The sequence below is a fragment of the Plectropomus leopardus genome, chromosome 15 (assembly GCF_008729295.1).
Source record: "Plectropomus leopardus isolate mb chromosome 15, YSFRI_Pleo_2.0, whole genome shotgun sequence".
Lineage (NCBI taxonomy): Eukaryota > Metazoa > Chordata > Actinopteri > Perciformes > Serranidae > Plectropomus > Plectropomus leopardus.
The window spans coordinates 8,358,192-8,385,393 of NC_056477.1; the positions used below are offsets into that span (position 1 = coordinate 8,358,192).

Consider the following 27,202-nt stretch of genomic DNA (forward strand, 5'->3'; position numbering starts at 1 on the left):
ATGTCGGCTCAAATTAGTCGACATGTTGGAATTATTCTCACTCATGTATGTTGTGTAGCAGATGCACCAGTGTTTCCTTGTCTGCCACTGCCTCGCCATCCTCCTCAAAAATCAAACCAAAGTGGCCAGCGTCAGACCTGTACGTTATTGGAGGATCTTCTATTTCCTGTCTGGTAATGGAGATACTAACCATATTGCTTGAGTTAGATTAGCAAAGTGTGCCTCCCAGTGTGTCTCACTGGACTGAAATATTTTGGTTTGGGTGTGAGAGGAGCAGACAGCACGTTGTTTTGTCGTGTGTGCGTGCTAAGCGCAGTTGTACTACGTACATTATGTTTGACACGATTTAAGTTTTATATATTATTTTTCCAAATGAATAGGATAATTGTTTGTGATGCGTATAGATCTAAAAATGTTGTAACAGTTCAGTACAAATTTGTGTATTGTTACACTCATGATAAGATAGGCAGCAGCAGAGTGGAGGTATGAGATAACAGACGGAGGAATACTGGAAGGGAAGAGTGGCGATGAGTTGTGGGGCGTTGCATAGATGGGAGAAGACATGAGAGGGCTCCTGCAAACTCCTTCAGTGGCACATGATGTGAGACATTGCCTTCAGTTATTAAAATAATGCTTTATTTGAAATCAGTCAAAGCTGCTCCATCGGCCCACGTTACATTGAAGTTTATGACACCGAAAGAAACCTCTAAGAAAAAAGTAATTGCAGACAGAGATCAAGTTTTTATTTCTAGCGTTTACATGCATGCTCACATAATGTATTGAAATAATAAGAATAAATGTTGATTATGTTTTGTTTACAGTGTAATGATTACCATAAAAAGTCCCTAGAATGAAAGGCACACCACATAGGTTGTGGTTTTTAATGTGAAAAATATTTTTCAAAGAGACTTCAAAAGGTCTGCTGCTGCATCGCTGTTTCCAGACTTTGTTTATATTCATGCACATGGTGAAAATGCCCAAAATGCCACAGCTATATTTATGCATATCGATGTGCTCCACATTCCAAATAAAACGCTGTATGAATTAGGTTGAAAGACACATTGACGCGACCCTGATGGAGACATGCACTGCAGTCTGTTAGTAAGAAAATATGAGACACAGGAGATAAAGATGGGAGAAGGTGACACTGAGGTTGGAAATGGAAACAAGGGGCGGATAGATGAAGGCAGATGAGAATGAAAGAGAAGAGGACATATGGAAGTTACAGAAGAAGTTTTGAATGTCGAGAAAAGTGGCGCAGAGGAGGCAAAGGGGAGCAGAGGAGAAAAGCAGAGGAGAAAAGCGTCGAGGCTGGCGACGGTGTGTATATGAAGGCGGGCACCGGATGGGCACAAGCCCCCCTACAGTTCCATCTCCAGCCCCAGTCCCCCCCACCGAGTTTAAAAAACCCTCTCTTTGTTTTCCACCTCAATGGCCTCCTCTCTCTCACTAGGCATCTGATCTGATGGCCCAGGAGCGAGGGGAGGCGAGGAGTTTTGCAGAGGGTGTGGGAGAAATGAGGGAAAAGAGGTGAGGAGGAAAGAAGATAATAGATGAGTTCGCTGAAGATTACTTGGGTGGGTAATGAGAGAGAGATGGCACATGTTACTTACTGCCAGTTGCCCCCGAGCTTGTTAGCGTGTGGGAGGGGTGAGGGGCGTTTGAATGACACCAGGTATGTCTCAGGTGTGAAGTGAATTCCAACACAGGTGGATTGAGCTTACACCGGAGAGAACGCTCCATGTGGTACCGACTTTGAGTTTGCACACCTTTCTCTCTCACTGCTCTGTTTTTTTCTCCCTCATCAGAAACTTTCCTTGTTTTTTGTCTTTAAACAAATGCATTGCAATTAGAAATAAACATTTTTTCTTCTCTAATCCTACGTTTATGTTAATATATTTGACATTTATGCTAAATATATATACATGTATAACACACATTATCCAATATCTAATGCCATGTAATTTCAAGCTGGTGTTCTGATTCACATAATTAATATTAGCCAATAATTTACCTTCTTATCTGAAATTGATTCGACCCACAGCCCGCCACATATGCTACCCCGCAACTATTTCTGTAGGGCACAGATTTGACACCACGGTTGAGTCCTGGGTTTCTGGATTGGGTCAGCGTGGGAGCATATTGTACGTATGCTGTGTGTTTATTTTTAAAAACCACAGATGCCTGCGCTGCCAGGCCGCGCTTCCTGTGTTAAGACCATCCGTCATCTGTGCCAATTAAGACTTTTAAACTTCTCTCGCTCTGTTCTGTGAGCAGATATATGATGACAGAGGCCAGTCAGAAGCTAATTACTTGAATCTAGAGCTGGAGTTTTTGTTTTTCTCTCTCTGAGGGAATGTGTGCCGTAAATGTTTCTGTGAGGGTCGTACATTTGTAGCTGTACATGCATGTATTTATTCATAGGCATGAGAGTGAAAGATGTGTGTATTTCAGGAGAGTTATTGTGCATACTTGTGCACGTGTGTGTCAGAAAGGGAGGGCAATTTTTTATTTTTTTGCTAATTTAATAGTTGCAGTTTTTTTGTGTTTCAGGCACGATTGGCTCGCCGCTGACCTTGGTGGCAGTGGGGGGGCTTTAGCGCTCCTTGAAGAAGAAAAGAGGCTTGGGCCGCCCGCTGTAAACAAAGTTGACTTGCCGACAGATGGATTGAATGACAGAGAGGCTAACTGAGCCAGGAACAGGCCTGGCAGCAACGCACTGAGCAGAGAGAGAGGGAGGGAGAGAGAGAGAGAAAGAAAGAGAGAGATAAAGGGGGGGAGAGAGGGGAGAAGAGAGAAGAGGTGGCCAACAGGAGAGGAGGTGTGAACAGGTGCAGGGCCGCTGAAGGAAGAACCAGCAGATGGAGAGAGACACAGCCAGTTTAGTTACAGGAAAAAAAGGGTGGGAGGGAAAAGAGGAGGGAGGAGGGAGAGATGGAAACAGCAGAAAAAAGGATCGGAGCGGAGATGAGAACGCTGCAGACGGATAGATGGACAGATAGATGGGCTGGGCACGGAGCAAAGGAGCGGTGAGGCTGCATCAGGCTGCCTCTGTGTTTGATGTGTTTGTTTCATAAAGTAGAGCAGTGAAATGAAGGGAGGGGTGTCAGGAGGGAAAATGTGGGAGCAGAGTGATTGACTTGCATCACCCCGAGGTTTAATAAAAATGTGCTAAAACACATTGAGGTGCGTGTGAGAGAAAATTGTGTGACACCGTGCGCGGTCTGCTCCACCAAACAATTCAGATGTTTATTGTACGTCACGTCAACGATAACGCAGCGCAGCAAATGTTCAATATGTCACTTTATTTTCTCCGCGGTGCACTCATCCTTTGTTGGCAGTACCGGTTAGATAGGCCTACACAGGGCCTCCGTCTCACCGTCTCTCAGTCGCACACATAAACAAGCCCACTCACACATAAGCAGAAATCATCTTTGTAGTTCTGCGTATCAAACTGTTGAATATTAATATCGTCTGATTGATGCAGTCTATCATGAATAGCTGTGGATCCACTGGAATTTCTCCACAGGAGTGAATCATCACGAGTGTGACCGTTTTGAGCAGTTGAGCAAATAGTTAACAGTTGTAATTTTATAGTACAGCATCAGTGCATTTCAGTAAATCAACATTAAGTCGCACCAGATATTTGTTGAGCTGCAGTTGCATCAGTTTGAATAATGAGTTTGAATGGAAATGCAATTGATTTTTTAAAATCTAGGATTATAGATGCATCAGTTTTATTCCAAATGTATACTAAAAATACAATTCAGTCATTCATTTAAATTTTTGTTCGTAGATCTTAGTTACAAGCAGTCAAAGATACGACAGGTAATACACAAATCTGTCATTGTCTTTAAATTTTTGATAATATTTCATGTGTATGGAAAATTGCCATGAGTATAGCTACATGTACAGATTGCCCTCTGGACAGAAATAGTATTATTCTAGCCCTCCTCTTGATTCTTCATCTCCATCTCAACTTGTCTTTGTTGCGAACAACGCTTGTGTGCTGTTTACATGTTTGTGCTATAGGTTGAGTTCACAGTCTGTTCACCTGCATGTTCATTTCACACCTGGTATTTATGCAAAACAGGAACATCTCTGGAAATTAATGTGATTTAAGAGATTGTTCTCTTTAGTTTTCTATTATTTTTCATGCATGCTATTTGTTTGGGTTGGGCTGAATTCTTCCAAAAAGTAACTCAAGTTTACAGGGTTCCATTAATCAATGTTGATGTTTCTTAGTTAGCATCATATATTTTGTATTTTTACACAAAGATCTTTTCTTATTTGTGTGTGTTCAGATACTGTATGACTTCACTGTGTGTGTGTGTGTGTGTGTGTGTGTGTGTGTGTGTCTGGGTGATATTGTGTTTATTGGGAGAGAGTATAGCCTCTTTTACTTTAGTCCAAACAGCGGTCAGTGGTGTCTGGCGTTGGCGAATGTCTCCAATTCCTCCAAGTCCACCGTCTGACTCCAATTTGTGCTCGTTCTCTGATAAACCGCGGCATTTGGTGGTTCTGGCGTGGGATGCCGGCTGCACCATGGGGTGCTGCAAACTCCGTGCTTGGTCAGGCCCTGGCACCCCACATCTAATGGGCAACAGCTTGAATAGTGCCCACTTAGGCAGGCAGTGCAGACTGGGCCCCCTCTTCTTCCTCGCCGCTCCAGCCAGCTAGCCAGCCAGCCACCGCCTCTGCCACCTCCCACTTACCCAGCAGCCACTGTACCTGGCCGCAGCCCCAGAGCTATTCCAGCCTACCTTAGGCCCCTGGCCCATGCAGCTCTCGCCATACTTATCAAGCTGTCCTACAGTGCATCAGGCCAGGCATATACAAACAGGCCCAGCTATCCGCTAACTGAACATTCAATCTATTGCCTCCTAGGCCCAAACAAGAGTTCCTGCCACAGGCAGCAACCCAGAGCCCATTCACCAATTAGCTGGAAGGCAGATTATTGTCCAGGGAGAATTATCCAGCTCCAGCCCCACATATTCAGCCTCTGCTCTACCCGTCGCCCTCGACGCTTGCTCCAGGGCTTGGCTCTCCACTGACATCTCTCCTCTGCTTTTTCTTTTTTATGCTTTAATTTGACAATGCTCACCAGCAGCCATTTTGTGACAGTGTTTTGCAAGTAAACGCGTTGCATTTGATTGGGGATACAAAATGGCGCAGTGGAGAGAACCACGTAACTTGGACCGATTTGCCAGCTTTAATCTGATCCTTGATGAGGCGTTCAGGCCCTTGTCGCAGGCCTTACTTATTGAACTGAAACTTATTGAACCTCCTCAAGGTTTTCCCCTGAAATGAAGGCCTCAGTCTGTTCTGCTCTGTTTGGTACAACTTTATTATACGTGCAAAATGTCGGTTCAGTAGATCAGCAAAACCAAACAGATGCCAAATGTGTAGCTCTCTGTGTTTTTGCTTTTCTGTCTTCTCTTTTTCATCGCTCTCCTCTTCCTCACCACCACTCTATTGCTGACTGCTGGAACTTTCTGGCGGTCTGTCTGATGCTAATTGGTGGGTAAACAGGTCTGGTGTGAGTCCCCCCCCACCCCCCCCCCCCCCACAATTGCACACAAACACACACACATAGGCATACGCAAATACACACGGCCCCCTGGAACCTCTTGCAGGACCAAATGGCTGGCAACGCCTGCCCGCCATCTCCCGCTGAGCCCTGGTGTGCGCTTTGGTGGCTCAGGCTGCTGTTCAAGCCCAGCGGGGGTTCATTCACTCTCACACACACACGCATACACGCACACATTTGTACGAGTACAGACACACACAGTCTCCTTGTGTCCCCTGCACACCCGCCACCCGCTTTCACACCCCAGACAGCAGGACAGCAGGAGAACACACACACACACGAAGGAACAGACAGACGCGGTCACTTTAGAGATGCAGGCCAAGCGCTGTAGGGGAGAAAAGTTTTCACTTAAACTGGAGAATTCTCTCTTCATTAGCGCCTTTGGACTTCAGGAAGAGTTCTGTTTATTTGTTCGTTTTTTCCTGTCTTTGTAGTTTTTTCTTTTCTTTCCTTCTTTGTCTGTTCCTCTGTTGTCTGGCTACACTTGGACTTAGCTGAGTTAGAAAGTTTGGTTCAAACAGGAGTAAAAAGCGGCGTTGTTCAAAGCCAGCAGGGAAAAGCACCTTCATTTTACATCTTACCTGCACTTTTCAGACGAGCAGAAAGTGGAGATTAAATTGATTTGATAGCTACCAAATGTGTCATGCTCATCCGCATTCCTGTAGTACTACGAAGTCATAGTCTTTTTAATGTGTATAGTCCTCTTAATCAGTGTTACGTCGCTGTAGTGATATACATATTTTTGACATAAACCGAATTATCTGTTACAAGTTGCACAAGAAATACACAAGCAGCTTAACCAGAGCATAGCAGCATCTCTGTAATGGACCCTTGTATCTGTGTGTGTGTGTGTGTGCTTGTGTGAGTGTGTGCGTTTTGCAGACAGCTGCAGTATCACTCAGGGGTCTTCAAGTCGTCAGTGGCCTGACGCTTTTACCCCACTACCCCCCCGAGTCCTTCCTGTCATTCTCCTGCCTGTCCTTTCTTTCATTCTCTTGTTGGTACAGTGTGTTACTCTCATCCTGCTCTCTCACCTCACTGTTCATCTATCACACTTTCTTTTCCACATTATTGATCTCCTTCATGCACAAAAGTATGGTGGAATTTATCAGGAGTGCTGAGGCTGCTGATCTTAACCAAGCAATTTACTCTAAACCAGTTTAGTTTTAACCAGTTTTTTTTGACTAATCGCTGTTATGAGTCCTTAAACAAAGTAAAAGTCTACATTTGTTTTTAATATTCAATGATTGCGATTTTGGGGCATTTCACATCAGTTACAGCTGCAGTGGTCAGTCGGCTAATTCATTGGTCAACAAACAGAAAATAAATTGGCAACTATTTTTGATAATTGAATAATCATTTCACTAGTTTTTTAAGCAAACAAGCAAACAATTTTCTGGATTCATGAATCTTAAATGTGAGAATTTGATGCTTTTCTATATCACATTTGATAATAACATATATAGTTTTGGATTGTATAGCCTAGATTTGTCTGGTCTCCCTCTTGTTCAGACAGATTTCCAGTCAACCTGGCCCTCATCGGGCCAATCACAGCAGTTTTTTTGATATGGGGTATGTTGGAGAAGACGACTCACGACTTGCGGGGCCTTAGTATTTGATCATTTCATTTTTGGCTTGCACGCCCTTTCGCTGGGGACACTACTGCAAGCGTAAATGCAGCTTGGTTGAGGCATTTTCGAAAAAACAATCAAGATGTCTGAGGCTGATGTGGAGCTTTGTGTTAAAGTATTATTTTCAAATTTTGAAGGTAAAAACTGAAACATTTTTTCGCAGTCATATTGATGCTACATCATCACAGCTTATCTCTGCACACTGTAGTCTGCTTACATTTGTCAATCACTCAGAGCTGCATCACCTTTTGTTGCCTCGTTCAGAGGCAGTTTGAATTATGGCCATTGATAAAGCCCCTTGGAATTGAAAAATGAAAAACGAGTTTCCAGATTAACTCACATTTGCAATTTGATTTTGCTATCACTCCTATGCAGTGTGTGTTTAATACACTTAAAGGCACAGTCTGTGATCCAGAAGTATGAGCCTTAAACAAGGGCTGTGTATGCTTTCACACTAAACTTGTTTTAGTCATGATCTCTTGGAAAAAAAAAACCCAAATCAAACTCTAAACTCCCTCAGATTTACTTGATAAAAGAAATGATATGTTTAAAACAGAAGTTGTAGCCGGCAGTATTTCCATGCTCCACTGTTAGCAGAAGATGAGTAATCACTCATCTGAAGCACAGACTAACATTTAGTGTCTCTGTTTGGATGAACACTGATCTTACACACACGCTGCAGGTAGCCAAGTTACGTGATAAAATTGTGCATCTAATAAACCCCATGCTACTTTGAAATTTCACAGTTTTTATTCAGTCCATTTTTTTTTAACATGAAATGCCATTATTAATAGAAAATGTGGGTAATAATCATCATTATAAGAAGGATTGTGGTTTAAATATGTCTTTAACACGCCTGGTTTTCTTCCCTCAGACAGGACAGAGAAAGTGCAGAACGGTCTCATGAGGAGAAAATATCGTCTGTGACCCTTTCAGCGCAGGAAAGAGAGCGAGAGCTGACTGTACTACTGGAGCAAACAGAGGCTCAACACCAGAGGAGAGGTCAGTGCTTTCACACACAGCGGGGGCACTGGGCCTCGTTTCAGCAGAGGTCCAGGTCGAAAATACTGTCCACTTTTGTCATAGCTCACTGTCTCCGTCCCACCTGTCTGATTTAAAGAAATATATCTCACCTGTTTCAAAGAAAGTTAAATGTCTTCTCTAGGATATCACCTCCTAAGAGACCCATTTTTCCTTTCCCCTCCATGTTTTTCTCATCAGAGCAGCACCTTTAATTTAGAGTCTGGTGTCGTAAATACTGAATTGGTGCAGTTTAGGGCTGAGTATTGGTACTTGATGCCTTTTAAGTTTTGATCAAAATAACCCAGTACCGAGTAGTATTGAAACTGTTCCAGTCAAACAATTCCTGCATTCGATCCTTTTTGTATACTGATCTAGACAAAAGTAAATAATTTCTCTCTGCTAGTCACAGAGCTCACATTTTCCAGTGCTGGAATTTGTAAAAATTATGGAATTTTGTAGTATGTTATAAAACTGCTACAGTAATCTTCCATGGTTTAACCTTCCACGTAATATTACATAAGAGCTAATGAATTTTCTGGAGCTGACGATGTAAGGAAGCTCTACATGCGTCGATGTGTGAAAACATTTGGTTTACCATCACAGACGTTTTTTCTATGTTCTCCCAGTGTTCTGTCTCTCACCTTCATATATGCCTACTGGCTGAAATGAGTCGAGTTTAAATCTGATATGTTTGAAAAATGCCAGGCAAGAGGGGCAAGCAAAGAAATTTATTATGGGTCCTTGAAAAGTCATTGAAAAGTTTTAAAATTTTGTCCAAAAAATGTGTGGCCACCCTGCAATCACCGCAAGTATTTTTCACTTTGATACGACGTGATTGGCTTATTACCAAAACAGCTACACCCCGAACAGTCTGAGGTGTTGAGAAGTCGAGTGCAGCAGTGCATTTAACAGAGTTGGCAGTTCAGTCTGTCTTAATGCCTCACTACACTTTCACAGGGACATCCCCCTGCATATAATCGACACCTGCATTTACCAAATGCTCTCTCTCTCAGTTCAGTTCAAAGTTGCTTTATTGGCATAACCGTTGCAAAAAGTAGTATTGCCAAAGCATTGCATGTAACATAAACATTACACAATAATATATCCGTAAAATGTAAAACAGTAGTATTTAAACACTAGATAATAAAATTAATACGTTGTTAATATTTCAAATGTTAATCAGTCGCACCTAAATAAATAGTAGACAAAAGTAATACTTACTATTGGAATAACTAGAAAATAGAAATAGATATGAATAAAAAAAAGCATATTATATGAAATAGTGACTGACTTTGTGACATGCAGAAACATGTTCTCCTGCCAGCTGTGCTGTCGAGCTGACTTATTTGAATTTGAGTCTTTCTTCTGGGAGGGTTAAAAATTCTGGGATTTTTGGCAGAGTTTTTCCAAACAGTCCTCTCTAATTTCTCTGTATTTTGTACATTTAGTAAGAAAATTATTTTCAGTTATAACTTCTCCGATTTCTCTTTCTCTCTCTCTCTCTCTCTCTCTCTCTCTCACACACACACACAGACGTGCTACCTACATTAAATGCAACTAAATGTTTTCAGTCACATGATGGGTATCAAATTAAGTGCAAAGGAGTCAAAGGAAGTACTCTGTTGATATTGGCATCACTTTAAAGGTACTGGAATTAATATATTAATTTTTTAAACAATACCCAGCCCTAATGACAATAGATACCAGCATTTTCAATACAGTCAAGTTAATTTTACTCTTCAGAGATGCTCTGGTCCTGCATCTGGTGACCTTTGGCTATCTATCTAGTCAGCTGTGATGGAGTTAAATCAGGTCAACATCAAGGCAGACTTTAGATAACTAGTGGCAACGAAAGCCCCCAGTTGCGTTGTCCTAACGTTGCTGTGTCTCGGTCAAAAAGTTGCACAGGAACACATCAAACAAACAGCCAACAAGCACAACTGGTCTGTGCCTGCTTGAGAGTAAATACCCCTCCATACCAGCGGACATCTGTAATAATCATTCAAAATAGGAAACCGGAAGACTGCCATTACGCTAGTTAGCCACATTAACAGCATTTCCCAGTATTGGAAGAACAAAGCATGTTTTCCATGCACCAGTGGACAACAACAGAAACAAGCAGGAAATGTTTCTGTGAAGAGCTCAATTGTTTAAGAAAAACAGTCTTACCTCATATAACAAGTTTGTTTTGACCTCCCTCTCTCTTAACTTTGGCCCTTTTTTTTACATTATTCACTTCCATTTCTCCTCTCATGCACTGAGCTGAACTGCCGATCAGAGTTATTCCATTCATCGATGAAGACCAATGGTGCGTGATACACTGCGGTGACAAGGGAAGCTCGCTGTCGACCCAACATGGGGGAATCGCTGCCCATAGACTTGGTGTGTCACGGCCTTTAGGGGTCAGACAAAGTGCAGCATTAAATGTTTTTTAGTAGAGCCACACACACGAGGACATCTCTACATGTCCACAACTCCTCAAATTTGCTACTTCCTGTAGGACACTGCGGTACAAATGCATGTTTGTTGTATTACACAGAGGGGCGGGTGATGTGGGGGGAGATGGAACAAAGCACAACTAAATAGGATGGAGCACACTGAGTCTGAATATTCAGAACCGCGAGGAACAAAACAGCGAGAGTTAATCAGGGTCATCCACAGAATCGCAGCCCTTGAGGTGGGAGGGTTCAGTCTCTTCCTCAAGGACACTTCAGCAGGGCGGATCTGTGCTGGAGCAGGGTCTTGAACCTGCGTCTTCCAGTTGAAGGATGGTCTTCTGTCTCACTGTGCCACCTCGCTCCCCACCAACACGACACGACCAGAGAGGGAGGGGACGGACAGGAACACAAATCATTTGAGCCGTAGTGACCTCAAAAGAGCAGAACAGAGCGAGAAAGAGCAAAAGAGAAGCCGTAAGAGGAGGAGAGAGAATAGCGGGGCAGAGCAGAGGGAAGGTGATGGGAGCAGAGCGGAGAGACCCGGCTCCGAGCTCCCTGTCTGTCTGCACAGCAGAGCTGCTGCTGCTAGCACATCTGTTGCACCATCTGGATCCCCCCCCCTCGCACCCACCACCCACCCTCAGCCACTCTCTCCCTCCATCCCTCCCTTCTCCTATCTTTTTATTTACCTGTGGTTCCCTTCAACAACCAGGGAGCCTGCTGGTACGCAGAACAAAGATGGAGGGTACAGAGGGAGGAATGGATGGAGGGAGGGGAGGAGGGGGGGTAAACAAAGGGTTTGTTTCTGGCGCATGTCGGCAGCACACATGTTGTCTAAAGAGAGCTGACATCAGAGCACAGCAGGAAACTGTGGATGGGGAGGGGATGGAGGGGTGGACGTCCTTTAGTAGCTCGCATCACTTCCTCTCCCCGTGCAACCCAACAGACGAGCTGGATAATTAGCTTTCTTGCTCTCCAAATCCCGCCTCTCTGTCCATCCGTTTGTCCTTCCATCCATCCGTCCCCCCTCTCCCTTCTTCTCCACTCCTTCCCACCTTTTTTCAGATTTTTTTTTCATGTTTCTTTTTTGAGTAAATGCGTACAGAGCAGCCTCTAGATGATATCAGATATTTGTTTCTCTCCATCCCTCCCTCCCTGCCACGCTTCTTCTCTCCATCCCTCCCTCCCTCATTTTTTCTCTGTTTGTTTCCAGTGCCAGTTCTGCTGTGTTTCTGTGTCCCAGGGTTCTTTTTGGCCTACGCACGGCCAGACGCATTCAAAGCCTGTTCAGCTAATTAGCATTCTTCATGCAACTTTTCCAGCACTGACCAAACTTTGTTGGGTGCACGTGTGTGTGCACGTCCGCGAGGTTTGTGTGGTTTAGTTTCATGCTCTGTAGCATCCAATTTCTGCCCTCCGTGCATTATCTGTGGCAGCAATCTGGGGACAGTGGCTGTATACGGAAGAAAGAAAGGTTTGAGACACAATGTGCCGCCGGTAAAATAACACGAAACATCAGTGGGCATTGGCCTTTACACCTCTCCTTCTCATAATTTCCTCGTTTCTATTTTAATAGCATTTCTAGAGAAAAATGTATTACAGAAGTGTAGAGTCAAATTTCAGCCTGCAGGTAATGGTGTGTATCATAGCGCAGACATCTTCCATCATGGCTCTTCCTCTACTGTTTTCTATCTCTTTCTTTTCTCTTCAATATCTACTGTATGCAGAGAAAAAAAAACTTCACAAGTCTGAGCTACTTTTCAAAGACTGCGAGTCCTTGGTGTTTTTGGTTTCGGTTGACTGTAACAGAATGCCGGAGCAGGTGGATCATTCCCTCAATCCAAACGGCAGCCATTGTTATTTTAAAAGAGCAGACATATGTTGGAGAGCGGAACGTGGATCATTTCAAAGGAACGATGAAAGCCCAGTGTTGGATTGTTCAGAAAGAGGCCCCCATGAGCGGATGAGGACGTGGCAGGAAGGGTGGAAAGGAGAAAGAAAGCGCTTTCAAACAACAATCCCCCTCTCTCTCTCTTTCTCCATCTCGTTTTTTACCCTTCTCACACACTTTATAATTCTATCCTCTATTCTCTGTACTTGCGTTTTTTTCGCTCTGTACATCTCCGCCTGTTGTTTGAACAGTTTTGATTTTATTGTGAATGTCGACAAAAGCATTTTTGGGAATACACTCAAAGAGACATATGTATCTGCAGTATTTGTTACAGTAGATTTAATTGTTCAGCTCTGTGCATAACGTAGATGTTTTCCCCTGGTATGTGAAGCGGTTTGGTTGATCTGCTCTTGAAAATATCTGTGTTTACAGAAGTAGCCATAAAGCTCTTTTATTAAACTTTTTTTTAGCATTACAATGTTTTTACAGTCAATTAGACCACAGTAGCATGAAACTAAAGACATTTTATTCTAAATATATTTTTTCTACTAAATTGCAACCTTTTAAAAAAAAACTACTTTATTTTTATTGTCTTTCTTGCAAAAACTTAAAGGGTAAGACAAAAAAAATCCACAACAAAACAAACTGAAAATCAACAAATAAAACAAACAGTCCCTTATCTTTTAGTTGATAAGTAATAATTGTACATTTCTCCCATTTCTCTCGTCATCTACCCTCTCGAGCTCTTATCCCATGAGTTAGCGGTTCCATAATATAAATTTCATTCACAATTTTGCCATTCTTCTTGTATTGCTGGTCCTGCTTTGCACCATCTCTTTTTACATCCTAAATTGGAACTTAAATAAATCAAAGCAAATAAAATCTTTGGTCAGTGGGATAATCTGAAAAAGAAAAATCTGTTTTATTGTAGGATTTTATTTAAGAAATTCAGGCACATAGTCTACAAGCTTGAGCGCCTGCAATTTCTTTCGTCTGTGAAATTGAAAAAAAAATCTAATTGAACCATTTTTTGTACTATAAAAAATGCAGATCACAAAGTATCACTAAAATCTTCGTCACAGTTTTAGCACTCACGCTGTAACAAAGAAACAATTCCATCCTGGAGTTTTACTGTAACTGTTAACACTTTCAAATCATTACTTCACTTTGTTGTGATGTCCGGTTTTTGTTAGGTGTGATATTTCACTGTGTAAAGTATTGAAACTTTGAATAGACTCAATATTTGTATGATGTGAACCGTGAGATCTTAATTTGTTTTGTCAGTTTTCCTTAATTTGAGTAAAAGCAAAGCAAGTCTATTTAAGTTACAGCACAGCACACCTCTGCACACTGTCAGCATTTTACAAATGTAATGCTCACATCCTCACATCCACATTTCTTTTTTTATTGTGTTTGTCTTCCATGCTTAGAGCATGAGTTAATTTCAGGATGTGCAGTAGAAGAAAAGAGAGATAGATACTGAATAGATAATATATACAGAAGGCAGTGGATGATATGAAAATTTCATGTGTGTCATCTGTGATGCTTCAATTTAAAATGCTCTCAGCAGTTATTGATACCGAAACCAGATGATAATTGCTAAAAAAAAAAAAAACCTCAGAAAATCTGATGCAGCAGTTATTTGTGCAACTGCATATCAATGTGTCTGTTTTATTAGAGTGAAGAGGAGGTGGGTGATGAACAGATCCTTGAGGAAGGCTGTTTGAGTTTGACGGCGTCTGAACTTCAGTGTAGGCATGTGGGCTGAAAGTAAACGTTTCTAACTGCAGCGACATGTTGCTTGAACCCTGTCAGTGTCTCTGTGCATTCAGGATCTGTGACAGCTACTGAAAGTGCACAAAAATTCAACATTAACCGACAACTTTCCCACGATTGGTTGCAGTTGGAGAGCTGGATGGGCTGCTGAGTTCCCAGAATTCCCTGATCAGGAAGCTGAAGGAGGAGTGCTGCTCGCTGGGAGTCAAACTGGAGGAGCTGACAGAAAATAGCAGGTCTGTGTTTTCTCCTTAACATATTTCACCTTTGAATGAACATTCAATCACTCAATAGAGTTAAAAACTTCTTGTTTAGATATATGCAGCCTCTCTTTTTTTATTTATCCACTCCCTCTGTTGTTTGTTCCCTCGATCTGTTGGACATCCATGTCATCATTTCACAAAGCGTCATCCGTCCAGGCTGTTTGGACAGAGCATGTCAACATACTACATACTGCTCTCCAGTCTGACCTGTTTTCTTGTTAACCTGATGCTACAGTAGTCACAGCAGGCCTGCACAGCTCTCCATCTGGGCTGCCTGCCTGTGTGTGTGCATGTGTGTGTTTGTGTGTACACACGAGTGTGTGTGTGTGAGAGTGACCCTGGGCCCAGTGTCCTGTCAGCTGTTGGAGCTGTACTGCACATTAGTCACATGACAGCCCCCAATCTGGCCCTGCCAGACCGCGCTGGCCTCACCAGCCACAGGACGCGTGCACACAATACACACACTGAAGCACCCTGTGTGTTAACTTATGGGTGGACATCAATACTACATGAACAAATATGTACACAGTAATGGCTGTCACCTTGATTGTTTCTTTTTAGGGGTAGGAACTCGCATACCTGCGGACACACTGGCATGATGGCTCATAACCTACATCTGCTGTATGTGTGTGTTTTGTAGTTTAGCAGCAGTGTGGTGTTGGTGTGTTTTGTGCCTCGAGCTGTTTGAGCTCCTGGAGTCAGAGCCCAGTGTAGCGGTTAAAGTCCTGCTGGACGGCCTCCGTTGGGCTAAGCGAGGTTACACTGAGACAGTTGCAGCAAATCAAATGAGTAAACTCTTGTTTTAGGTTGTTAGTCTGACAATGATTTAAGAGATGTTTGATACCTGAACAATCATTAAAATAAAATGCCAATACAGATTATCAGCAAAATGCCAAATATTGGCCCCAATAATTGACCAGGCTGATAATCTGTCGCCCCTCAACAAAAGCCTTGCATTATGTACGCATTGCCTTTTTACTGGTGAGACTTTCCAGTGTAAAACACTGCCAAATTGTAGCCAATGTTACACTATTTGATTTTATGCTATTCAAAAAAACATAAAATGCTGCCAGTGGCTGTACAGCACAGCTTGTTGTATATGCTGCTGAAACTGATGTACTAAACTGCACTAAACTTATGTTTTATACAGGTGTGAAACTGTTTTAATGTTTATTAATAAATTACGCTGTATTGGATTAGTGCATAGACTTGCATACTCACTATTACCCAATGCAACGTTTTAGGTAGTATTGAAAGTTCTTCCGATACCTTATCGGTCTCAGGACAACCTTACTGTAAGGCCACATCCCACTGATTAGCCAGTTTAATTCCAAAGCGGCTCGGTGCATCCAGTGGACTTGTGGGTAAGATGCATTACATGGTTCTTTGACATCCTGCCATGGACGTCTTGTTACATGTCTTACTGCTTTTCTCTCCACATATTTGTATCTCTTACTATCACATAAATGATGATTAAGTAAAGGTAGTCACTATTAGTTGCAAAGATGCCTTTTTACTCAGTCGCCAGTTTATTTGGTTTATTTGGCTGAATTAATAAAGTCTGATACAATAGTTCTGCCCTGATTGATATAAATGAATTGGACAAAATTACAGAAACACCTATAAGTGTAATTTAATATAGTTCAACAGCACCTCTCTAAAACAGTTTCACCTCATGTCTAATACCATAACCCTTAACAGGGCTGGCTCTGTTGCAGGACAGAGACACTATACAGGTAGTATTTAAAATGGTTATTAATGCGTCTAGTGCAAAGTGCACATATTCTACAGTAACCTTTATTAACAGACCATGGGCCTTTACTGAGATTTCCTTATTTTTTTATCTCTGTTTTATATTTTACATTTTTATCTTGTCTCTATTTTATTTCTTAATTTTTATCTCGTATAGTGATGCACTGTGCGACGTCTGACCCAGAAAGGTGTTATGAATAAACTCACAGTGTTAGAACAAATTATTTCTCACAAACCTTGAATAGAACTTGAGCTTGCATTGCTTTGTGGTACATGGTGCATTTTTAAATGATGTGACGTGTGTGTGTGTGTGTGTGTGTGCAGAAGAGAGCTGGAGCAGCTGGCCCTGGAGAAGCAACACCTTGAGGAGACGGTAAAGAGTCTGAGAGCTCGTTGCACCGACTTGGAGGATCAGTGTGTCCAGCATGGCCGTATGCACCAGCGCATGAAGGACAGGTAAGCAAATATACATAACACGTACACAAACAGCTACACATCCTATACATCTTTACATAATTTAACTTAAGGTATTTTGGTCCGTTTTAGACAATGTTGGTGTTACATCTGATTTATACAACTCTAATTTGATAGTTCCTCAGTAGAGATGGTTTTCAGAAATGTTTTTGAACAGTTTTGCTTTTTTCCCACCCAAGCAGTACTGCACTTATTTCAGAAAAAAAACTGGCAGACATATCTTATGATTTTATCATTTTTGATTATTAAAATAACAGCAGCCTTGTTGGAGTTACTAAATGTTCCCAACATGCTTTTTAGTCTTAATTTCTTTCCGTTTGCAGGATCTGGCAGCAGGCCTTCACAAAGTAAAAAATAAGTGCAGTTCTCCTCACAATCTGTCCCCAACTGGTCTGTCTGCACATCTAATGTTCAATTCTTACAAGGATTGTTTTATTTTTTTGTCAGCACAGTGGTTTTTTGTGTCATCAGCAGTTTGCTGCCCTGCTGTCTATGCAGTGGCAACTTTTTTTTCCACCTTATTAAACTTTTCTTTGATCAGAAAACACAACTTTTTTTCTTACATAATGCACTGGAAATAATGAAATGAGTCACTTGTGGTGGTCCACAGAGGAGAGTTACCCCCCCCCAACAAGTAGGAGAAAAAGTTAGGAATGTAATCATTTATTGCTGCATTGATTCAAGATGAATTATGGATACAAACTGAATTTACAAGCAGCTAATTCGTGATAAATTGTGACACCGACTGACACCCAAAGTACTACTTGATGGGGTTGTAAACTGCAAACTGAGCTGAACTCAAAGTGTTGCACCAGTCAGACTCATCAAGTCTTTGTAGCTCGATCCACAATAGCACGAGCAAAGCTGAGTTTGACTCTTTTTTTTTGTTGGGGAGAGAAGAAAAACTTGATAAATTAGCCGTCTGACAACCCTCTCTAAATCACTCGTTCACTAAAGTTGTGATGGGCTCTTTGCACTATTTTCTGCTATATTTGGTGCCACATTTTTCTTTTCACTGCTTCGAAGGGCAATATATAATTTGGTGGATGCATTTTACACTTAGACTTGTAAAACTCAATTCCAAAGTAAATATGTTGGTCTGTGCTGCATATAGGGAGTGATTTCAGAGACATTGACTTGTGAAAGCTGCAGCTAAAAGTGGCTCCATCTTTGGCTTATGCTACAGTAACTGTACGTGTGTGTATATGAGAATGTGTATGTGTGTGTGTGTGATGCGGGGGTCTCTTCCTCCCTAAGTGTGGAGCCCAGTTGGTGTGTGTCTCCACAGGGCGCCTGGCATACAGCCTGGCTCCGCCAATGTGGGCGAGGGTGTGTGGGTGTTGTTGCCCCACTCTGCAGGATCTCTACCCCAGTGCCCCACCATCACCACCCAACTCCACCTTCCTCTTACACAAACTCTCACACACACACTCACCCTTTTTCTCCTGCTCCATCACTGACACTACATATTGTCTACCACCCACCGGTGTTAACCTGTCGACAGTCAGACGCTGCCAAAAAAACAAAGTTTACCAAGTCACAGCTGTCTCCTGGTTGTGTGTGACTCTTTTTGTGTGTTTCATCGACAGAAAAACAATCTAAGTTGTCAGGGAGTGTGAAGTATGAATATTCTGTATGTTTCCGCGCATATGTTATGGTGGTATTTTTGTGTGTGTGTGTGTGTGTGTGTGTGTGTGTATGGGCTGCTATTGCATGTTCTCAGGAGGTTTAGCAGAGTAGGAATCTGGCTGCCAAAAGTGGATTGGCTGGGAAGTTGGCACCTAACTTCTCTCTTCTCCCAACTGAACCACGATAATCACTCTTGGCATTTAGTGAGTTTTATTTTCTGCTTTGACACTTACTTGGTTGATGAATCCTCCTGATAGTTAAAAATCCTCTCGAGTTCAGTTCTACATGAGGTCACTTTTGCAGTGACTGTTACGCCGCTTGACCACACTTTTGTGTTTTGTTTTCAGAGATAATTGTTTGGTATATGGGAATGCATTTATTAGTTTTGAGCAGTACGTTCGTGTATTCTTTTGGTGTTTATTTGTCATGCTTTAGGTGAGTTGTTGTGAGGAGGTGCAGTGCAGAGATAAGGGAGAGACAGGGAGGCGAGAGAGGTATGACTCACGTTTACGATGATCCACACCGCAGCTGGTGCTTGGTTTTTCAGTATGTGATTGTATTTCTGGTACTGAGAGTACTCCGGGGGCAAAACTTGAAAACCTGCCACAAATATATTCTCATCACACAGATTTTAGCTTAAACAAATATTTAAAAAAAGAGTATTTATCAGGTTTTTATTTCAGTTTGTGGTGTCTGAATTAAGCTGTGGAGGCAGGATTGAACTTTCTCCTTTCAGTGTGTGTGTGTGTGCATGCAGTTAAATTTGTATGCATGTGTGTGTATTTGTGCATGAGCGTGTACGTCAGCCTCTCTACATATGGCACTGTTCTAGCACTGAGTTGCATGCATGCTCTTGTTATCCTGTGCGTCTGCGGCCATACATTTGCCATACATACGTTAGTTGGTCCCTGCAGGCCCTGAGCACTCAGTGGGCGCCCTGCCGCGCCGCTCGGGGGTTAAGGTGTACGTGTTAACAAGCTGGTGCAAGTGGGTTCAATATCCAGCGCCCCGCCCCTCCCCACAGCCTCTCCATCGGCCTGCAATCTGTGCTGCGAAGAGCGGCAACAGCGCACCACGCACAAAACATTTGGAAAATCAGCTTGATTTATTTTTACATGGGCAAGCTGATTGCCAAACTACACAGGGGTTTTAGCACACAATGTTTTGCTGCACCACTTATTTATTTATTTCACTGTGTCTGCGGTGTTGTTTTTTTTTGTTTTTTTATGCCTGGAAATGAATCGAGCGGAGGGTGGAGAGATGGAGTAAGGGAAGCCAGTTACTGTAAATGATTAATTTAAAGGCTGTACCTGTTTTTTTAATGAGCAGTCTAACTTAAAAAATAACACATGAACACTTTAGTATATTAAGTTAAATGTATATTCTACATTGGCATAATTTTTATTTAAACTCCTTAAGTCATTTACATTTGTGTTCTTCAGATTCTTTATTTGATACATTACATTTTATGCTTTTATAATACAATTTTCTGGTGCTTATTCTAAAGAAATTCGTGGAATGATGATAGCTTTTTTCTTCGTAGGTTTTGTTTGTGTGAAAGCTCAGAATATATTTCATATTTACAAGCAACTACATTACGGATGCAAATACAAAAAATGTAGAAGATGGATGCATCTTATTTTAAATCTATTAAAGGCTCAATAAAAAACTCTTAAAATAAAAAATGACACAGATTGGTTTTTTTTTTAAATAAATTCGACTGGTTATGTTGAAGTAATTTGATATTTGGTGGAGTTGTATGCCGTAAAACCATATACTGGGGTATAAAAACTGACTGTTATACCGTGTACCATAGGTGTAGATTGAAGGAAGATGTAGGGACACATGTCCCCCTCAGTATTTAGGACATGTACATTCATAATAAAATCACCAGAATGGGGTAAATTAAGCATTTGTTCAACTAAAATAAACCCTGTTTTTTTTTCATTCCTTTAAGGGTCACTTGTGATAGTTAAAATAATTGTTTAATACCTTGTACCTTAGAACTGTGATATTATTATTATTATTATTTTCAGAGACAGTTATCATACCGAGAAAATCCCATACCGCTGTGGCCTTAATTTGACTTCACAAAAGCAATCACTTAAGAGAGAAACCTGTAAGATCTTAGTGAGAGCACCACTGTGAGAAACAGTTTAATGACTCTTAGCTGTGAAAGTTGTTTCGGCTCTTAAAATGTTTCCTGCTCACGTACAGTTTTAAAACTTCTAACTTCACCTTCTTCTCTCTTTCCTTTCATTTTCTCTTATTCTCCAACTTTCCTCCTTTCCTCTTTCTCCTCCTCCCCTCTGCTTTCTGTACCAAACACCACACAACCTTTTCTCACCCCACAGCTGTTCGCAGGCTGTTTCACCAATTATCACTATGCATGTACACACTGAGGTCACATACACAGACTCTCTCTCTCTCACACACACACACGGACACACAACACACCAACATAACACCGACGTTTGCTTAACCACACATAGTGACAGCAGAGTGTGTTTGTCAGAGTGCGTGTGCATGTACTGTGTTTATGTGAGCTCACTGTGCAGCCCTTTAAGGAGAGCAGCAACATATACGCAGATGTGCCTGTAGATCCACAGGCTTCACGGGGCCATATGGCCTCCACGAAGAAAGATGGTGCGTGCGTCTGGAGGAGAGCAGAGGAGGGAGGGAGGGATGGAGCGAAAGGATGGAGGGCCATGTGTGGTATGAGCTGTGCAAGCAGTTGTTGAAGTATGTATGCCTGTGGTTGTGTGTGTGTGTGTGTGTGTCTGTGTGTGTGTGTGTGTCTGTGTGTGTGTATGTGTTTGTGTGTTTGTACCAGAGGCTCCAGGAGATTGGTTAATGGAACAAATGGTCGCGGCGGGCCGGGGAAGAAGGAACAGGCTTGCTGCTACCGCGGGCGGACAGCGAGCCCCGGGCGAGGGCTGCTTCATCTGGGCTCCTGCCACACACACACACACACACACGCACACACACCCTCTGTCAAACCCTCTCCTCACCTCCCCCCAAACACACAGTGTGCTGCCATGCCCCAGAAGCAAAAGGACGCTCCTTGCAAAACTTTTCATTTGCAAATTAAGTTGGCAGAGGCTGGGCAGAAGAAACAGGACAGCTTTCATTTGTCTCATCTGTGTGTGTGTGTGTGTGTGTGTGTGTGTGTGTGTGTGTGTGTGTGTGCGCACGCAGACACACACGGGAATGCTTGCGTGCATCTGTGTGTATGATGAGCTGCAACTGTGTGTGTGATCTGAGAGACAGAGGGATGATAAAATAGTGAGATGTGGAGAAAGGGGGATAAAGACAATGCAGAAGGCCCAGTATGAGGTGCAGCGTTCACACACACGATCGTTAAGCTTTACATTAATATTAATATTAATGTCAATTTTGATACATTCTACAAATACATTTTTACTGATCACATATGTGCTGTTTTTTTGGGTTTTTTTTTTAATTAGTTGTCCCTTCAAATAATTCTGTTTTTTATCTGGAAGAAAAGCTGCACGTGTTACAGAAAAGGCTGTAAACTAAAAAAAAAAAGAAAAGAAAAAAAAGACGCAGTGTTGTATTAAAAGATACATAAACATTTTTCAGATTTGAACTGTTGATTGAGTTCAAATGTGAGGAAATATCCCCATCAGTCCACACTGTCTCTCTCACGCTCGTGCTCTTTCCTCTGGATGGCGCTGATCAGTCGTCCTCCCTTCATCTCCCTCTCCGTCTCATCATTTCTATCTCTGCATTGCCCAGCTGGCTTCTGTAGCCGGGAGCGACCGCAGGGCGGCCTGCTGAAAGAGCATTGTCAAACGGTGGCTTTACAGCTCTATCACACACACACACACACGCAGACGCACAGATTTGCAGCTCAGATGTCGGGCTGTAGCCAGAGGCTTGCAAGCTGGAGCGTTAACTGTGCAAAGCGTCACATCTCAAGCCCCAGTCAGTGACACTCGCTTAACACTACTTCATAAAACTACAACTAGAAAAACTCGTGCAGAAACACCTGCCCCTTCTTTAGAAAAATGTTAAACGTAACAACAGCAGAAACACTTTAATGCCAGGGAAAGCAAACAGTCAAACACGAGACTTAAAAAGAGTCAGCGGGCCTCACGGCAGCAAACACTTTGACACTGAATAGATGATATAACAGCCTGCAGCAGCTCTGAAACCTCTGTTAATACAGAGACAAAATGAAAGCAGGAGGCAACTTCTGTGCTCGTCCACAGATGTGTAAACTTTATGAATACATTTTCTTTAACGCTTTTGAAATCTGATTTTAATGTAAAAATTAGGACATTTTATTTTGCACTTCTTGATCTTGTGTGAGTTCAGGTCGAACAAAAAATTAAACTAACACCGAGCCTCTCTTGGGTTCAGAGACCAACTTTGATGTTGCTGTATCCCACCGTAAAAGCTTTCACACCTTTTATCTAAAGTTCTTTATTCCTCTCACTTTTTACGCTTGTTTTCTTTCTTTAGACAGCAGGAAAGACAGATCTTCATGTAGCTTTATTGTACAGAGCAGAGTCTCTGACCTCTGGATTAATGAACGTTATAACTGTGAGCAAAAACAACTGAAATCAAATAAATAATAAAAAAGAGAGGATGAAAATATAGAGCCGAGTAGGTCAATAAAACATGTTTAAGATATTTTGTTATTTGCACCTACAAATTTTCACACATCATTTTTGCATTATATTTTACATAATAATGTGGTGTGAAAGAACTATGAAATAACTGAAAGTTAAGGGCGCACACCACAGTTTTTGTTCTTGTTGCTTATTCATTACAAATCCTGTTACAATTCTTAACATTTTTTCCAAATTTTAAAGTATTTTATCAGTCATTCAGGAATGAGCTGGCTTCAGATCTGATCATATTTTCAAAGTGAAACTATCGTTTTTATGATTGAGTGCAGACTTTTAAAAATGTGTGCTTAGATCTACATCCCCACACACCAACATCAACACAGGAAAATGCAGCACAATCTAAGCAATCAGGAGATTTTTAGTAAATAGGTAAAAACATTAAAAAACATACTGGTATGATGTTTCCAAGATTTATATTTTAAAAGGAATAAAAAAAGTTAATCCAGTAATTTCATACAAAAGAACAAAAATGTCAGTAAAATACCTGCTCACATCAATCAGTTTTAAAAGTAAGTATAATATTTTTTTTAAATGTAAAGCACTTTACAAAAGAAAACCTATTAAGTGCTTCACAATGAAAGCATTTAACTATCAAACAAGCGGGACAGTAACAAAGACAAGAACAGCTGAATTTAATTGATAAAACAGAAATAAAATCAGCAAAATATAATTAAAAAAAAGTTAAACAACAAAGGTCTGGATTTTTTTTTTTTATTTCAGCTTAATTCAAAGAGAAAATATTCAGAGGATGTTATTATTATCATTTCAAATTTTAGGAGAAGAAACAGACAGCGCTCAGTCTCCTGTCATTCATTTTAAGCTGTGCTGTGGGAGCCGACCTGAGAGATTTTAAGTTACGAGGAATGTGGTGCTGGGTTAATCTGTATGTTAAAGTGTTGGAATCAGTGTTGACATTGTTGTTTAAACATGACATGATGCATGTGTGCCCTGACATCTAAAACCTTTAATTCCTTCTTACGTCTGTGTTCAGCTCTGCTGGAGAACAGCTGAAAATAATGATATAAAGAAAAACCGGTTATCAGACAGGCTGCAGATGGATTTTAAAATTGATTTATCATAGATGATTGATGATCTCCACGTTGTGTTTGTCTACTGTGATGCAGCACTGGCAGCTCACTCCTCCTGCTACAGTAACCCTACTATTGTTCTCTATATTTTTGCAATAATTTAATCATTTATTTCATATGAATGTGCCAGTTTTTACACAGCAGCCAAACCTCTCCAGTTAAAAAACAGTGACTCTGATTTCATTCACAATTTGCTTACATGATATTGGTTTTGTTGTTTTACTTGATTTTTACTCTTGAAGAAATTAGCAACAATGATGATTAAACATTTTTAAAAAAATCTTAGATCTGCATCTTAAGAGAAAAATATTCTCAATGAAAATACATATTAAAAAAAACCCAAAATAGCTGGATTTAGCTTTGGAAATGATTATTAAACGGCCAATTTAATACAAAGCTGTGTAGCACAAGACAGTTATTATCAAATATAAAATAACTGTTACCTGTGTCTTCAGACGTGCAGATACTGAGCTCGTGTGTGTTGTATCTTAAGTCTATTCACACTTAACCTGCGAAAGAAGAGTCACAGAAATATGACTTTTAAAACATGATGCCAACATGTTACAAAGTAAAAGTACATGTTTGACTGAGTCACGTTTGGAAATGACAAGCAACTAATAAAAGAACAGACAGCACAAGAAAAGAAAATCGAGTATCAGTGAGGGAACATGTGTCGGTCTCATCCTGATCAAAACACACAGTGTCACCAATCATGTTGCCATGTCAAACGTGCGTGTTAGCAAGAGCAACAACTGGCATGACAGGTTGGTGGAGGGGAGAGGGGCAAGGCCTTCGGGCACACACACATGCACACACACATTCTTGAGAGCAGTTGTGCGCTCGCCAAGATTTAGCTAGAGCACTGGGGTGTGAGGGTGGTGATGGTGGGCCTGGGATTGGGCGAAATATGGTTTTGTGTGTGTGTGTGTGTGTGTGGCAGCTGCAGCCTTCATGCCCCTGGCAGTGTTGTTGTAACCAGGCAAGCCAAGGCCGTCTGCCTGCATTCTTCACCCCCTAGGCCCCCTGCCTGCGACACACACACACACACTCACACACACACACACACACACACACACACCGACGTGCATGCAAGTTCAGTGAGTTAAATGTGTTGAGGTTGAGATTTTTATCTTTTAGGGCTATAGTTGATTTTTACACTTGAGTTCTATTTCATTTCTCTAATTTTTCATGTTTGTTCACATACAGGAGAGCAGTTTAAATTTCCCGTTTAATTTTAGCCAACTTTTATCTTCACACTCCTTATTTTTAGGCAAATAAAGAAGAAGAAAATCCCCACATTTCAACTTACAATGTCCCTCAGTGCATGTAATGTATGCTGAGTGGTTATTTCTGGAGATGCACACAGAATATGCAGTGAGACGTTAGTTTACTCCGTGGCTTGTTTTCAAGTCGTTTTTATAATGTATGCACTGTCCAATAAATATTTTCTTCAAGTGACACGCTCTCCACTCGCTGATTTGTTTAGTAATAAAACCACACACATTCATACGGAGTTGCTGAACGACAGACCTGAACGCTGCCTCCAGATCCTTTTTTTCTATTACCGTCTCCGCGTTTCTCTAACATGACGTTAGCACTTTCCCTTTGGACCGTGCCTTTAGGACATATGCTCCCACCTGTAAATAAATATGCAAACACAGACAAACACACACAACTGAGTTTAGACACTAGCTGTGGGCTACGACTGATGTATACCACAGAGAGGTAACTGTGTCTGTGTTGTAATTAATCTCCTTAGTAGCAGCAGTCAATAGAGAGCGCGGCGGTTCGAGGTGCAGATTGTGAGCAGAGTTTGATTATCGGGCTGTCTGGGGAAATTACTGCAAACTGCCTCTCAGCAAAACTTGCTTTTATTATGTCTGTTGGAGAGCAAAATGCACGCTTACTACCCAACCGCTCTAGAAGCAGGTATTTTTGGGGGGCTGATTTCAATGTTTGTGTGTCAGTAAGGCGTGGGATCCAGCAGGTGGTGTCCTTTCACCAGGTCAGTGGGGGAGGCTCTCCTCCTTTAACCCCCGCTGCTATAACTCTCCAGTCAGCCAGGCCAGCAGCAGGCGGCAGGGAGGTGACGGCTGGAGCTGGAGCTCTCCGCCTCTTTGTTTCTTCGTCCCTTCGCCCCCTTCGTCCCTGTCAGCCCTCATTTCTCACCGCCTGCAGATCCTCTTCACCTAAAACATCCATTTATCCGTCTCGTCCATCTATGAATCCATCCAAGCTTCCTTCCTTCCTCAGCAGTTCCAGGCAGCGGGCAGAGGCGAGCCAGCGTGCAGTGTGTGTGTGGGGGTTAGTGTAGGGCAGTGCCCGAGCATTAAGCCGTATTAAGCCCTAATTAATGAGTGTGCCAGTCGATAGAGGCCAGTTATTGGATTTGCTGCTTTAGCTGCTGGAAGGAGCACTGCCTTAATCACACACACACACATTCATATACACACACATCCCCCCTCTGAGATGGGTGTACAAGGTGAGAGAAGGGGTGGATTAGAGAGGGTGTGTGTGTGTGTGTGCTTGTGTGTGTGTGTGTGTCTGTCAATGTGAGAAGGCCAGAGGTTGGCGGTACTCTGGCCAGACAAACTGGGTGTATATGGGGTTGTTGATGTTTGTGCCAGGGGTTAAAGCTTTGCTTACTGCATTACATAAACCTCCAGCTTACAACCTGCAGCCGCTTTAAACATCTCAGTTCACGACCTGACTGACTGATTCACCGGCTGCCCGTTCAGCTCCCTCACTGTCCCACTGCTACGTGTGCAAGACTGCAGTGTTTGTACAGTTTCTCCTTGATAATAATATTTTGGATATTTTACTTCATTCAACACTTTACTTAAGTAAGAGTACAAAACTACTAGCANCACTGTCCCACTGCTACGTGTGCAAGACTGCAGTGTTTGTACAGTTTCTCCTTGATAATAATATTTTGGATATTTTACTTCATTCAACACTTTACTTAAGTAAGAGTACAAAACTACTAGCA

At 41.9% G+C, this 27,202-nt stretch overlaps 1 protein-coding gene across 1 annotated transcript in view; it reads left to right on the top strand.

The window, feature by feature from the left end:
- The window catches only part of sdccag8 (SHH signaling and ciliogenesis regulator sdccag8), a 66,107-nt gene that overhangs the window by 17,809 nt on the left and 21,096 nt on the right, over positions 1-27,202 (top strand). The window contains exons 14-16 of the mRNA XM_042502236.1: positions 8,096-8,223; positions 14,477-14,585; positions 16,689-16,820. Coding sequence (XP_042358170.1) covers positions 8,096-8,223; positions 14,477-14,585; positions 16,689-16,820 — 369 coding nt within the window. The remainder of the gene's footprint in view (positions 1-8,095; positions 8,224-14,476; positions 14,586-16,688; positions 16,821-27,202) is intronic.